General features: G+C 49.3%; 2 protein-coding genes across 2 annotated transcripts in view; one reads left to right on the top strand and one right to left on the bottom strand.

Annotated features, from left to right (window-relative positions):
• Positions 1 to 5,865, top strand: part of LRRK1 (leucine rich repeat kinase 1) — a 72,212-nt gene extending 66,347 nt beyond the window's left edge. Inside the window, exons 32-34 of the mRNA XM_066328245.1 lie at positions 1,128 to 1,966; positions 2,548 to 2,649; positions 4,442 to 5,865. Of these exons, the coding sequence (XP_066184342.1) occupies positions 1,128 to 1,966; positions 2,548 to 2,649; positions 4,442 to 4,619 (1,119 nt within the window). The 3' untranslated portion in view covers positions 4,620 to 5,865. The remainder of the gene's footprint in view (positions 1 to 1,127; positions 1,967 to 2,547; positions 2,650 to 4,441) is intronic.
• A 4,878-nt stretch (positions 5,866 to 10,743) lies between these two features.
• Positions 10,744 to 15,212, bottom strand: part of CHSY1 (chondroitin sulfate synthase 1) — a 76,294-nt gene continuing 71,825 nt past the window's right edge. The window contains exon 3 of the mRNA XM_066328244.1: positions 10,744 to 14,887. Within this exon, the coding sequence (XP_066184341.1) occupies positions 13,295 to 14,887 (1,593 nt within the window). The 3' untranslated portion in view covers positions 10,744 to 13,294. The remainder of the gene's footprint in view (positions 14,888 to 15,212) is intronic.

The following is a 15,212-nucleotide window of genomic DNA, read 5'->3' as shown; positions in this document are numbered from 1 at the left end:
GGTTCTGTTTGGTTTGCTGTGCTTAGTCCAGGCAGCAAAAAAGTCTTGGGTAAAATGGTCTTTTTTAAAAAAATTTATTGCTCCACAGGGAGGAAATAGAAAGGCCTTTGAGGTAAGTATTGTTTTATCTGCTTCACAGATGGGGGAGTTTCTGGTAGAGGCCCAAGGTCACGGGAAGTGTTGTTCCCAAGAGATCCATTTCCCAGTCTGTTTAACAGCATTTTTCCCCTGCTGGGATGAGCTGAAGGAGTTGCTGAGCCGTGGCCTTCTCAGCAGCTCCTGCCCCTGGGACACCAGGGATGCATGGCCACGGAGCTGGAGCTGCATCCAGCACATCTGTACATTGAGAGACAGGTTTTTACCAACCTGCAGAATGGTTTGTGGTACTTGGCAGGTTCTGTGCCCTCGGCTGGGATGTCTGAGTTGCCAGGGATCCCAGAGCCAGAGCACATCCCTGGGAGGAGCAGTGCTCTCAGAGCAGCAGACTCTGGGTGTGGAGCAATCACTGGATGCTCTTGTTTGTGAGGATATTGGCTCCCTCTTTCCATTTTTACTGCATTTCTTCCATTCCTCTCCTACCTACATTGATAGCAGTAGCTTTACTCCTTTTTGGAAGTGAGCCGGGTTTCTACAGCTGGATTCCTAGGATCATGATGGCTGTCTCTGAACATACTCCAGCTTGAATTTGTTAACCTTCAGGGCAGGCTGCCAGGTCTGTCTGTCTGCCCTTGCCAGTAAAGAGAGAGGTAACACTGGGTGAAAGGAGCGTGGCTCTGCAGCAGCTTCTAGGGAATGACTTCTTTTTATGTTGCTGTTTTGGGGTAAGTTACTGGTGTTCTTGCAGAATGTGAGAAGCAGGCAGAGCATCTGGGATTGAAAGCTCTTCTATTATAGAGAAGTAAAGAAATAGGGAAAAATTCTTTTCTAGGCGGGTGATAAGGCACAGAGGGATTGTGGACTCCCTGCCCCTGGAAGTATTAAAGGGCAGGTTGGACAGGGCTTGGAGCAGTGTGGTCTAGTGGAAGGTGTCCCTGCCCGTGGCAGAGGGATGGAATGAGATGGTCTTTTAGCTTCCTTCCAACCCAACCATTCTATAATTCCATGAAATTTTTCTCTCTTTCTTACAGAACTCCTATATGGTGCTGGCTGGCTTGTCCGATGGACTCGTAGCCGTGTTTTCAGTGTCCCAGGGCCTGCCAGGGGACAACTGCTCCTACCTGTGCTCGCACACAGCAAACAGGTCCAAGTTCAACATCTCGGACGACGACCCGCGGCAGAACCCGTACCCGGTGAGGGCCATGGAGGTCACCAACAGCGGGGCCGAGGTGTGGTACAGCAACGGCCCCGGCGTGCTGGTCATCAACTGCGCCTCCATGGAGATCAGCAGGAGGCTGGAGCCCTTCAGCCCGCCCTCCGTCATCGCCTCCATGGCCTGCAACTCCGAGTGCCACGGGGAGGAGGTGGTCTGGTGCCTGGACAGTAAAAGCAACTTCCTGGTGATGTACCACGCCTCCACCTACCAGCTGTGTGCACGCTACTTCTGCGGGGACTGCAGCCCCCTCAGAGACATGTTCACCATCCAGCAGCCCTCGGCTGCCATCCCAGCCACAGCCCCCATCAGCCACGGGGCGGTGGAGAGCAACCCTCAGGGGGATGTGAGCATCATGTACAGCCCAGACGTGGGCACCCAGATCCTGAACCACCAGGACTCGCTCACAGATTACTGCTCTGTGTCTTCCTACTCCTCCTCGCCTCCCAACATGGTGACCCGCTGTCCCTCCAGCCTGCCCAGCTCGCCCCTCAGCTCTTCCAGTGCACCGTTCTCCACAGATTTTGAGGAGTCTGAGAAGTTCCATGAGCTGAAGGCTTCCCTGGATCACGATGCTTCTTCGCCTGCAAGTGACAACACGGAGCATCTCCAAGCAGTCAAGATTCTTCCCGTAAAAGACCTCATCTGGATCCCCAGGTACGTGGGTCACTTATCCAGGCATCTTAGTCAAAATCCCTCCTGGCTGAACATGAGATTAACTCAGGCTAATTCAACAGCTTTTGCATTCCCAGTATGATTCACCTGGCCAGAAAGTCAAGTTGCCAGTAAGAAGTTCTGTTCCCAGTATAATGGAACATGGATTTTCTACACCTTTTGAAAGTACGTGGTGTTGAGCAGAATGGCCACGTGGAAGGCCTTTGCTGGGTTGGTTTCAGCAGGATGAGAAGGGGGTGGTCAGACTCCAAGCCGTGTTTCCCCAGCTACTGAGGAAACAAAGAGCAGCAGGCGGCCTCTTTGCTTGGACACAGCCCTGGCAAGTCCTGCTGCCTGCTGTGGAGCTGATGGGAACCTCTGGGAAGCTGATTTTGCTTGTCACAGGATCTCTCACTGCAGTGGATTCAGCATGCCCCCGTGGCATCGCAGTGCCCGCTCCCCTGCGAGACATCATGTGGCTGCAGGTGGGCATGGAGCAGAGGATGGATATCCAGCGTGGATCTTGCTCAGCTGACAGCATCCCCAGTGCTGAGGGTGTGACATGTCCCTGGTTTCTCTTGTAGGAGAGGAGGGGACATCATTGTTATCGGGCTGGAGAAGGAGTCGGGCACGCAGCGGGGCAGAGTGATCGCGGTGCTGAAGGCGGCCGAGCTGGCTCCCTACGGGTGAGGCTGGGCACACCCAGGGGCACAGGGGGGGCAGAGGGGGGGTCTGCAGGCTCTCAGGGCTCTTGGCTTCCAGCAGCATCTGGGGAGTTCCCAGTGGGAGTTCCCAGAGTTGCTGGTTGCACATGAAGGTGTGTGCACACTCTCAGGACAGGGCAGACGGTGAGGGGAAGGCACTGTGACCACAACCTGGTCTCCAAAATCCACAGAGACTGAACCCCCTATAATGACACAGACCATGCACAATGTGATCAGGTTGGCCTGATCCTGCCTGGAGCTGGCTCCCTTTGCTCTGAGGGCACCTGGCAGAAGGTCAGAGTAGCTTGGCAGACTCAGGCCCCATGCTCAGAACAAGAAGTGCATTTATGCAGAGCACGGCGCTTGTCTGTGCCTGCATTCACGTGGGTCAGGTTGATGTTCTGGCTCTAAATGAGCACCTTTGTGCTGTGGGCAGTGACAGGCCAGGGGACGGCTCCTGGAGCACAGGGGAGAGCAGTTATATACATTAATTTGAAATGTTTCATACAGAGAAGGAGAGTACAAGGCAATAAATAGCTGCTGGAGAGGTGGGGGTGTTCCTGCTGATCACTTAAATACCAGTCTGGGATTGTACTATTTATGTCCAAACAAATGCAGGTTAAGCAGTGCTAAGGATTATAAATGATCGTTTATTACCACCAGGCAAACACAACAGGAGATCAAAGGCTCCTGCCATTCCCTCTGCTCTGAAATGAGTGTCTTTATCAGTTAGCTGGGAGGAGAGAATTCTCTTTATTGGTCACAGGTACTCCTAGGCTGGTTTTGCTTAACCCACACTGAGTGTGGAGTTCAGGCAAAGGGATACCACACCTCACACCTGTCCTGCCCTGCTGCCTGACTGGACCAGGCACCGTGGCCATTGACCCTCCCTGTTTGAGCAGCAGGATAAAGAGCAGAGAGGGGAGGAAATGGAAGGGGCAGAGCAGAGAGGGGAGGAAAGGGAGGGGGCTTTGCAGGGGCAGTTTGTGATAAAAGCCAGCTGCCAAGAACAGTCCTGTGGAGAGTGCTCCCATCTGGGCACCTTTCTGGGAGCAGTTTGTGACCAGCCTTCCCCATCTGCTGTGGGAGTGGTAGAAGGAGCCCAGTGAGAGCTGGACTCCTGTTCCTTGGACCCTGCAAGGGAAAAGTGTCATTTTCTCCCCAGCCACCTCCCTCTGAGGTCCCTGCAGGGCCAGCTTCAACAGGGACCATGAAGAGAAGCACATACAACACGGACCACATGGATCCCTGAGTGCTGCCACAGCTGTGCCTGCTGCTCTGGGCTCGGCTGACACAGGCAGTCCCTATCCCACTTCCATGCTTTATTCCAGGCTGTGGAAGCTCTCGGCAGCCTGTCAGCTGTGTTATGATGGAGCTGTTCTGAAAATGCCCAGCTGGCAGCAGGAACAAGAGTCTGTGGATTTAGCAAATCAGGAGATTAGCAGCAACTTCAAATGCCACGGCAGACTTAAGCCCCCACCTGCATGTTTAGGCACCTGAATCCCTTTAAAAACCTTTTCCCATGTCACTGAGCTGCTTGGTTTTGATGTGACACAGTTTCTGATCCCTCTCTTTGTTACATTCTTCTTGCTGAAGGATTTGCAGCTTATAAAAAGCTTGTGTAGCTGGAAGGGAAGCTCATGAGCCAGTGCTGTGCTCACAGAGCTGTTCTTCCCCTTAATGCCCTTTCATGTAATGCCCTTTCCTGTAATGTCCTTCCCTGTAATGTCCTTTTTCTGTAATGCCCTTCCTTTCTCTCTTCTCCCTTCCCCAGGACTCTGGTGGATGCTGCTCTGGTAGCAAAGGACACAGTTGTGTGCTGCTTTGAGAATGAAAACATGGAGCGGTGCCTGGCTGTCTGGAGGGGCTGGAGTGCCAGAGACTTTGACATTTTCTACCAGGCCTACGAGGAGCTGGGCAGGCTGGAGACCTGCATGCGCAAGAGGAGGTAGTGCCCATGGCACTGGGATTGACACTCCACGGGAGACAGGAGTGTCCTGGACTCGGAGACACGGCCCAGAGCAGGGCTGAGGAGGGGAGTGTGTGTCTGGTTTGCTGCTAGTGAGCGCCGTGGGGTTCCCAGAGCCCCATCGGGGCTTTTGGGGAATGAAGAAGCCGGTGTGAGCAGGGCTGGGACAGGCCTGGGAGCTGGGCCAGCTCTCGGCTCCCCTGCTCCATCACACACTCCCCTGCACGAGAGCAGAGGCAGAAGTGGCTGTAGTTCTGCTCATCTCCCCATTTCCAGTTTGTTCTTCCCCGTTTTGAATTCCTTCCTCACCTTCAGCATGCCCTGGCTGCTGCTGCTGCTGTTGTTGTGTGTGTGTGTCAGCCAGGAGAGCTCTGTGGGCTCTTCCCTGGGATCCTGAGCACATTTCAGTCCTGGCTGCCTGCTGGCCACAGTGCGGGCACTGTGGGCTGATTCACCCTGTTCCCAGGAGGAATGCATCTCTGAGGCTGCTTCCCACCTCCCTGCAATCCATTTGGGGCTACTTCAGGTGTAGTCCCTGTGTAGGGACACCCTGGTGTAGGAACCAGTGAGAAGCTGTGGCTGGCCACTGCATTTCTGGTTCCTAAAAGCTGTAGTGGTGCAGTGTTCCTGTAAGGGAGCCCAAAACAACCTGCCAGGAATGCTGCACCAGGAATTAGTGAGCTGGTTCATGGCACTGCTGCCTTGTTGGTGGAGCTGATGGAAAGCAAAGTCACTGGGGGTGACAGATATTCCTGGTGGAAGAGAAGGGAGCCCCCTTACCAGGAAGGTTTATAAGCTGTCTCTGCTCCACTACTCTTTCTCTTGGGAAATGCACTCTGGAGCAGCAGGAACACAATAAGCTCAGTTTGCCTGTGTATCTGTGCAGCTTCCGCCCACCACAGCTTGTATTTTATCTTCATTAGTGGCCTGGGATGCTGTATTGGCTCTGAATCCAATTGCACTTAATTATCCCAAGCATGTACAGCAGTGTAAAAAGTGCCCCCAGCTAAGCACCCTGTATAAAGGTGTACAGTTTGAATTTTGGACCTTTAATTTTCTTTTTTTTCTTTTTTTTTTTAAATCCCAAGAATCTTGTGTGAGCATCGGCAAGGCTGGCCAAGGCCGAACGGGCAGGTTAACCCTCTGGTTCACATTTCTGTTGCAGGCTGCTAAAATAACCTTCTTCAGAAACAGAATGTATCTCAAAATAAACTGATTCCTTCCCAGGATGACACTGCATTGGTGGTTTTTATTGGAAGCCCAGCTGGCACTGGGTGTTTGGGGGGTTGCAGTGTGATTGAAGTGCTTGTAGTGAGAGCACAGCTGGAATCAGGGCTACGAGTACAGACTGTCCCCATACCTGGCCTTGCTGTGGCTGTCACCCTGTGCCTCCCCAGCAGCTCATGAAGCAGGTATGGCAGCACCAAAATTTCCCTCCTTTGCCAGGACACACTCTCTGCCTGTTGTCTAAAGGCTGGGGTGAGGTCTCATGATCACTTTCTCCAGCTGCCAGATTCCTTTGACATGCAGGAACTCTTCCTGTGATACCTGAAGCCCTGAACAGGAGCTACAAAGGGGCTCATTCTTTCATTCAGCCTTGCAGGTTTCCTTTGATGAAACACTCTGTGGAACAGCCACAGCAGTTCCTTATTGTCCTTCTTGACCAGAACACCTTGGGTGCTGTGCTGCTTCCAAAGCCATTCTGGCCTTGTGCCCACCGTGGGCTCATTTGGGATCATCTCCCAAACCTTTGGTGGGCCCTGGCCAATGCCTGGACATGAAAGGGCCTTTATTCTCCTGGACACCACATTCTGGGGCTGTTACTGCACAGCATCCTTCCCGACACACTGAGACATCCCTGCTCCTTGCCAGGTGGGTCAGGGTGGTCAGCTGGGGTGGGAAGAGAAGGGGGTGGCACCTGGGTTTCACAGGACCTGTGAGAGATGCTGCAGTGGTGGGTGTGTGTCCCAAATCCTGAGGGCAGGGGGTTGGTTCCTGAACCCTGAAATAAGAACAAAATCCCTCCCTTAAGGAGACCTGAAACCTCATTAGCACAAGGCTGCATTAAGTGAGCAGTGCACGTGCTGCAGGAATGATTCCCCAGGGGCAGAAATAAACAGACATTCAAAACAAAATTAAAACAGTTCCCACCAGGTCCAACAGTTTGAGATTTCAGTGATGCTTTCCATCTCTCCCACCAGCAAAGCCTGTTCTCCTGATGGCAGGTCCAGGTGAGGGCCATCAGGTGTCCGGGGGGAAGGGATGGGATCACAGCCAAAGGCAGGAAAAGCCTCCGAGCCCCAGGTGTGGGACTGGGGGAGCTGCACCTATCCCAGTCCTCACTATTTTATTTCAGCTGATAAAAATAAGCCCAAGCAGAGCCCTGGCAGGTGGGGTTATTCCTTCAGCTGACTGAGGAGAGGCAGGAAAACAGCTTTGGGTTTGTTTTGTCAAGGCTGGGTTTCCCCCAGCCAGCCTGGGAGCAGCGGGAGCACATGGAAGGGGCTAGGCACTGGGAGGGCACCAGCAGAGGGAGGGCAGCGGGTGCCAGGGCTGTTAATTACTCATCGAGGAAGCACAGAGAGAGGAACAGGACCTGCCTGGGATTAACTGAGCCCAAAAGCCTCCCCTCGCCAGCCCCCTCACTCAGCTGCCTCTTGAGAGCAGAGACACACACGTCCCTGGGCTTTTCCCTGGAGTGCTCAGTGGTCCTTTACCTGCTTTGAAAAGATTATATTAAATTCCCAACTGGAGACTGATTCCTGTTCCTGGTTTGGGCTGTTCCTTTGCTGGCATCAGTGCAGAGTCAGGCCCTGGGATGGAGAAAGCTGTGCCAAATAGCAGTATCCAGTTTGGGGCATGGCTGGAATATTTTTGGGAGGAGGCGTGATGTAGGGGCAAACCACTGGTTGCATCCCATATCCAAGATCCCATATCCTGATGCTCACTGAGGACATTTTGGGGCCCCAGCACTGTAGGGGCACAGACCCCACCACCCTGGGTTTGTTCAAACCCAACCTACCCCTCCATGCCTAAGAAAACCGGGAATATTACAGCTCATTCTGCTAGGAAAGGAAAGAAGGGCTGGCTCTGGGCAGTGCCCTGGACAGTGGGTAGGAATTGTTGTAATTTGATGTATTAGGGCAAAACCCCACCTCTTGAGCCCCCAAGACAGGGTGGGGGCAGGTGAACGTGGGCACACCAGCTGGATGCTCCCCATCCCACACAGCACCGAGGGCTCTCAGCTTCAGCATAAGGTGATTTCTAAGGGAGGTGGGGAAAGGGGCAGCACTGGCTGCTTTGTATTCTGCTACCGAAAGGACAGAGGAAATTAGTTTTCTTTAAGCAAGCTTTAAAAGGACAGGAAATATCGTGGCTATTTCGGGCTGCTGGCCTGTCCTCGGCTTACCCCGGCCGGCGGCGCTGGGACGGGAGCTGGGAAAGGAGCTGGGACGGGAGCTGGGATGGGAGCTGGGATGGGAGCTGGGACAGGAGCTGGGATGGGAGCTGGGATGGGAGCTGGGACAGGAGCTGGGATGGGAGCTGGGATGGGCTGCAGTGCCTTAACCCAGGGGAGGAGGGTGAGGATGGGGCTGGGGATGAAGATGGGAATGAGGATGGAGATTGTGGTGAAGATTAGGGTGAGAATGGGGATGGAGATGGAGATGGGAATGAGGGTAGAGACTGATGAAGATCAGGGTGAGGATGGGGCCAGGGATGGAGCTGGAGATGAAAACGAGAAGGATGGGACCAGGAATGGGGTTGGGGTAAAAACGGTGCTGGGGCTGAGCTCACCTGGGACAGGTGCTCATCACTGGGGGAATCACTGGCAGGTGATGCTGGCAGCGGGCAGAAGGATGGAGCACATCTCCAACCCATGAGTGGAACATCCACAGCGACTCAGGTTTCCCAGGGCCATTATGGTCCTCCCCAGCACTCAGAACCATCCTGGCAGAGCCAAGGCTGGCACAGCAAACAGCCTTTACCTGCCCCATATCCCAGCCTGATTTCACTGGAAGTTAGTTTTATCATGGAGCCACTTCAAACTGTGCCCCTTTTGGGAGCCCTCAAGGTGAAAAGTCAGTAAAACACAAAGGTGGTGTTACTTTTGTCTTCTTTTTCTAAGAGGTGGAGCAGGACCCTGGCAAAGTCCTCTTGACACACCCAGCCAAACAGGGGTGACCCCCAATTTCCAAAATACTCCAGCCCAGCCTGCTGGAAATGTTGGAGCCCATCCAGGTCAGAGTTGAGGTTTTTATTGAATTAAAGTGTGAAAGTAAGCACTGCCAGCCCAGTATTTGGGCTGTTATTTTTCTGATGTTAATTTTTTTCACCCTACTTTTAAAAGTGATTTGGAAGGTGGTAGGGATTCCTGGGCTGGAAGAGAGCTGGGAGATGGTTGTGGAGCTTGGAAAGGACATGGACACGTTTCTCACACCTGGGAAAGTATCGGCAGCAGTCTGCACGTGAGGAATAAAAGCGCTTCTGGCAGCAGCAGACAGGTAAAATTCAGGAAAATAGTTGGAAAGGATTCCTCATGGGATGCACTGCCTTGGCTGGGGAGCCCAGGTTGTCTCCAAGGCTGCCTAATTCCGGGAAGGAGGTGGCTTTTGAGCTCCAGCTGGGATCAACCCCCTGAAATTGCTCTGGTCAGCACAGTAAGTCATACTGGCAGAGTCCACTGGGTACAAAAACATTAATTAAAACAGGTCCCACATGGGCAGTGTCCAACCAGCCCAGGGATCACCAAGGCCAGAGCAGAAGCCTGGACCTTCTCCCCATTTTTAATGCCTCTGCAAGATTTTCTTTCCAAAAAGCTCCCGATTGCGGCTGGCTGTGCAAGCCAAGTATTTTTAGCAAGTATTCATGCGAAACGGCTCAGGATAATAATTTGCAATGTAAAGTTAGAGGCTTCCACAAAAACTCAGAGTAAGCAGATTTGGGTCAGCGGGACTTTGTGCTGATTTTGCTGAAAGGAACCATCCAGCCAGGTCCAGGGGAGCTACATGGGGCTGGAGCTGGTCACTGAGTTTTCTGAGTAATAAACCCCGACTGTGCCCACAGGACCAAAACTTGAAATCCTTCCACGGACTGTGACTCTGCAAAGTTACAGATAAATGTTTTACGTGTAAACAGTCACATCCAGCATGACAGTCACCAGGATTACCCGTTGCCTTTCTGGACTCACATTTCCCCCATCTCCCTTTGCCTCTTTTTGCCATCATGGATCCTTGAGCAGGAGGGAAAAGCGTTTGGAAAACAGCATTGATAAATCCAGCTCCTCACCCAGGACTGACCAGAGAAGGTGAAGGGTTTAACACCACGTGCCCAAGGGCTGCAAAGCTCTGTTTGGGTGGGAGTTTTATTGCTCTGAGGATGCCCATGGCCAACACAGCATCCAACCCAGGTTACCTCCATCAGAATAATGAGGGAAAGAAATGTCTCACATTTTTAATTGTTTTAATAAGAGAAGCATCTCTAGAGATAGGACATGACTAGGCACCACAGCCTTCATTTTCAGGATGACACCATCTCATTTTCTCACACCTCTGTGGCCTGGAGGAAAACCTTCCATGATTTTCCTGCTTCCTCAGCATGAAGCAACTTTCTGTCTGAAGCAAACAACCGGAGTAAATTGAGGATGAAATGTTCCAGCCCCAGAAGGGATTTTTGTCAAGGCTGGGTTAGCACCTACCAGATGATGATTTCCACCTCTCTCCAGTTCCTTACAACTGGGGCAACAACTGCCTCTTATTTTAGTATAAAATTGAGATTATGTGTTTAGACTTTGTCATAAAGGGTCATAATTAAAATTTAACTTTAAAATGGACTACTACTTTTAAGCTATAGTCCATAAAATATGTCATCAATTGCATGGTGAAGCCTAAAGGTGCATGTGCAAGCTTGGTACAAAACTCACTTTTTGTAGAGATTTGGTAACAGAATTAGAACTGTAGCAACCTAGGGAAAAAACCCCAATACCAGATGGGTGCTGTTAACTAAATGTTTTTTTCCAGTTACATACATTCTGCTTTTACCAGCTGTTATGGGCTAAAAAAAGTTCTACATAATCATAAATGTTAATTAATACAGTACAAGTACAGGGCTTTCTCCCCCCATTTTGCTGCCGTTCTTTGGGGTTCAGATTCTTTAAGCTCTTTTCTGTACCACAAATATAAGTTGCCTTTTTTTACACCTCCCCTTCCCTTGTGTGAAGAAACCCCTCTGCAATCACTAAGATTCTTGCTTTGGGAATTAATTTTGTCCTCACACCAATACTGAACAACTACTAGAGCTATTAAAAAGAAGTGCTCAACCCACTTAATAAATATTTTTACTGTGTTTTGAATACACAAAACATTAGGGCACCATGCAGCCTTGTCACTGGATGCATTTGAAATGTACACTTATGGGTATTTTCAGGCAGCAGCAGTACTTTTAAAATTTTCATGAGGAAAAGGTCAAAACCAGGGGATGGCACAGCTCATCAGCACCAGAGCCTGATGAATGGATTTGTTCTCCCTTCCCTCAGCGCCGAGGTAAAAGCACTGAGCTCATCCCAGACCAAAACACAACACAAGAGGTCAAAACCCTTTGGAAGAAGGAGATCTTTTTACCTGGACTTATTTCCTGAAGTGTGTTACTCTGTGCTTATGCTGGCTGGAATGATACGGACTGACGACGTGAGCAGCTCCAATTGCAAATAAAAAAATCTTTATTGCATCTTAGAAGCAAGTTAAAAAAAAAAAAAAAAAAAAAAAAAAAAAAAAAAAAAAAAAAAAAAAAAAAAAAAAAAAAAAAAAAAAGAAAGAAAGAAAGGGGAAAAAAAAAAAAGAAAGAAAAATTTTCCATGCACCTACATCGTTGGGACTGTCACCAGAAAACGATGAACATTGTAAGACACAGACTCTATGCTAATTGCAGTTCATACTCCATACACGTGTAAACAATGGTTATTTCTTCTACTGGAATAGCAATTGCTCTGTAAGATCCCTTCAAAAGTGGCAAAAACCACCTAAGCCTTGGGTTTTCTCCACTCCTTCACCTGCCTCCACTTCCCAAAGAGTAGGTAAAGTGGAACTGAGGGCAATGAGATGAAATGGGGCTGGAGGATACAATAGAAAAATATATTGTTCGCTGGTTTTTATTTTTTTGTTTCTGCTGAGCAGGATATTTACAGGTACATAGGTCTCAAGAGATTATCTGCTTCAATGACAATGTTCAGTGACTGTCTAAGTCTCAGTGTACAGGGTTCCCTATCTGGCTTTAAGGCACTTTATTTCGTGTATTTTCTCTTACCTTGCTAGGTGGTAACTCATAGGGATCACACTTTCCTTGTATTCAGCCTCCTCATCCCCAGTTCCTCTTAGAATACGAAAAAATTCCTAAACTCACTGATGTCATTCCAAAAATGTTAAAGGAATTTGGGGGGGGGGGAAGATCCATGAAAAAAATATTTTAGAAAGTAATCTTTGGAGATCATTTACTGTAAGTATGATGTACACTACCTTATCAGTGAGAAGATGCAATACATTCCTAATATATATATATATATTTACACACACATATATATATATATAAAATATTAAAATGACTAACAGATATTCAAGGAAAGGTCAAGAACCTAAAACAATGGATATTAAATAAATTAACGGTCTAGCAGATACAGAAAAAAAAAAAAAAAAAAAAAAGGATCCCAAAACAAAACTAGTAATCAAATGTAATAATTGTTCCCATTAACATCACGTGACCGACTGAACGAAGTCGATGCGATCGGGCGCGGGACACTCGGTGCAGAGTTTTCCAAGTTCTCCTCAGGGATCTTGGATTAATCGTTGTGTGCTGTCGTTTGGCTGCCAGAGATTCCCATTTCCCATTCCCTTCCCCTTCAGCATTTCCTGGTTGCATGCTGAGGACCAGACACAGAACCCACCGCGGGTTCCCCAAACCTTCCGTCCGCGCACGGACCGAATGTCAAACACAATTTCTACAAGGAATAATCGGATCACGGCTTGTGCTTACTTCCTTCCCTCACCTGCCCATAATAAGTGGAAGTGTATTTTTAAACTGAAATAATCAGCTGTTAGGGAATAAAAAAAAAAAAATACCCAAACCCTCCTGCGATTATCACCCTTTCTCATGGCCACAGCGACTCGGATTTTCTAACGCAATTTGAAAATTAATGGCTAATCCTGAACCAAAGGAGCAGAATCTTTGCACGGTAGCAGTCACACCAAAAACATTTAGACACAGCGTTTTGTCACTTGGCTTTGCACGCTCAGGTCCACATTTACAGAATCCCAGCCATGAAGACGGCAACAGAAATGGTAGGAAACAATCTTTTGTTCATAAGGAAATTCTAATTCAAGTCAGATTTCCGCTGATAAGATAACTCTTAAACAATTATTTTTTCTTTTTTTTTTTCTTTTTTTTTTGTTTGAAGGCAAATACTGATCACAGTTTTTGTTCAAAACCAAAAACACAACAACAAAATAACCCAAGGGCCTTGTTCTTCTCAAAACGAGCGCTTTGTAAGAAAACAACGATGATTTCTAAAATATATCCTGTGTGGTCTTTTAAAAGTGAATTATCAAAAAACATTTTCCCAAAAATAAATTAGATAATTAAAAAAAAAGTCTTTTCCAGCATAGCTGGACATTAGGCTGTCCTCACTGAGCCATTAGTATTGCTGCTTTTCCCAAAATTTGGGTCGTTTTTTTCAAACCATATTTCAGCCAGCTGTTGTGTGGACCCATAAGTTGAAGCTTTGGACCCCAAGCACATTTTATATTGTTTTGGATCAAGATTAGGGTCACAAAAAACAGGGTGATGCACATGGACTACTCCAATTTCTTGGCTTCTGAAAGTTTTTAAGCCAGCTTGAATGACTTTGTTAAATAGATCTACGTCTTCAAGGCCCCAACCTTGGATGGAGACATCAAAGCCACCCGCTCGAAGAAGATCACCTTTGTAAATACAGGTGATACCAAAGCCATAGTTCCTCCAGAAACCTGTTTTCTGCGTGAAGGCAAAATGATTGTCACTAGGAACCTTTCCACTATAAACAATCTTTGGATCATACTGGCTAAAAATGATGGGAAAATATACTTGCTGACCCAAAATCGTATTGGCTCTACACCGCTGGAGGAATTCTGTGGTAAACACTAAGTCAACATCACAGAAGAAAAGTAAAGACTCGTTCTGGAACTGAGAAGATCCGACTTCCAGAGCCAGTGCCCTTGAGAACTCCCCCGACACCGGCAGGACCTGCATGTCAGCCTTGGGGTATTTGGAGTGGTAATCTCTCATCAGCTCGATCTGCTTCGCTTTGTCGGGGTTGGAGTTGGAATTGAAAAGCAGGACGACCAGCTTCACGTTCTGGTTTGGAATGAGGCACGTCTTTTCAAAATTCCCCATGAACCTTGCAAACATGTCAAACCGTCCGGAGAGAGGGATCAGGATGTTGATCTTCTTGTCTTTGAGCTCCTTCCTTTCTGCTTTGGACCTACTGAGCTGGAAGGGGACAAACATCTTCAGCGAGTTGGAGAGGAAGGACAAGGACCCAGAATCTTGGTTGATTTTGCTCGCCAGCTCTTTGGCGTCCATCTCTTCGTGCTCCATGAACTGGATCTTGCTGAAGGTCTGCTGCAGGTAGGCGTGCCTCCTCACGGGGACCGTCATCTTCTTCCCCTTGTGCTTCTTGTAGAGAAGCAGCAGGTCCAGCACGTACTCTGCTCCGTACATGGGGTTCACCCTGCGGTACCCATACTGTATTTCCTTGAAATCAATGATTCTCCCCCGCGTCTTGGCGTTGGCGTTGATCATTTCCATGACCTGCATAACGATGTCGTCCAACGCCTCTCGCTGGGACGAGTCCATCCCTCTCCGAGGCGGCTGCCCGTCAGCGCCCGAATACAAATATTTTCCAGTCAGGAACTCCCACTCCAGTATCTCCTCCCGGTGGCGGGGCTGGAAGCGCATGAAGGAGGGCGGCATTCCCAGCTGCAGGTCCTCCTTGTGGATCTCGGTGTTGCTGTACTTGCTCATGAGCACGATCTCGCGGTGCAGCTGCACGGTGCGGTGGCGCAGCTCGGCGATCTTGCGGCTCAGCATGTAGCTGTGCAGCCTGTACTGGTACGGGGGGTTCTTGTTGGGGTGCAGCGTTATGGCTCGGTGTATTTTGCTGTTCCTCAGGTCTCGGATGTAGCCTTTTTTGTTCTTCTCGTAGTTCTCGTAGAACAGCTGCTGCATCTAGAGAAGAGAGAGGGAGGGGAAGAGTCAGAGTCTTGGCGGTGCTGACCCTGTGAAAGTTTGCCCACGCAACCCCGCTGGGAGAGAATTCCCCCTTGCTCACAGGGCCAGAAGGGCTTTCTGAATAAGCTGTTCTTGGGTTTAGGCACAGGTTGTGGCAATACCAGCTGCTATTCAAGGAAATTAAGAGGATTATTCATTGTAAACTGGTGAAAGAAAAATCTATCATGGATTTGGGATTACTACAGCCCATTCTAGAGGTATCACCGGCGGCCAAACAATTCTGCAGTAAGTCGATTGTAAGCTCATTTCTTCACAACAACAC

This window comes from Sylvia atricapilla, chromosome 13 (assembly GCF_009819655.1).
Source record: "Sylvia atricapilla isolate bSylAtr1 chromosome 13, bSylAtr1.pri, whole genome shotgun sequence".
NCBI classification, from domain to species: Eukaryota; Metazoa; Chordata; class Aves; order Passeriformes; family Sylviidae; genus Sylvia; species Sylvia atricapilla.
This window is presented reverse-complemented; position numbering and strand designations above follow the sequence as displayed.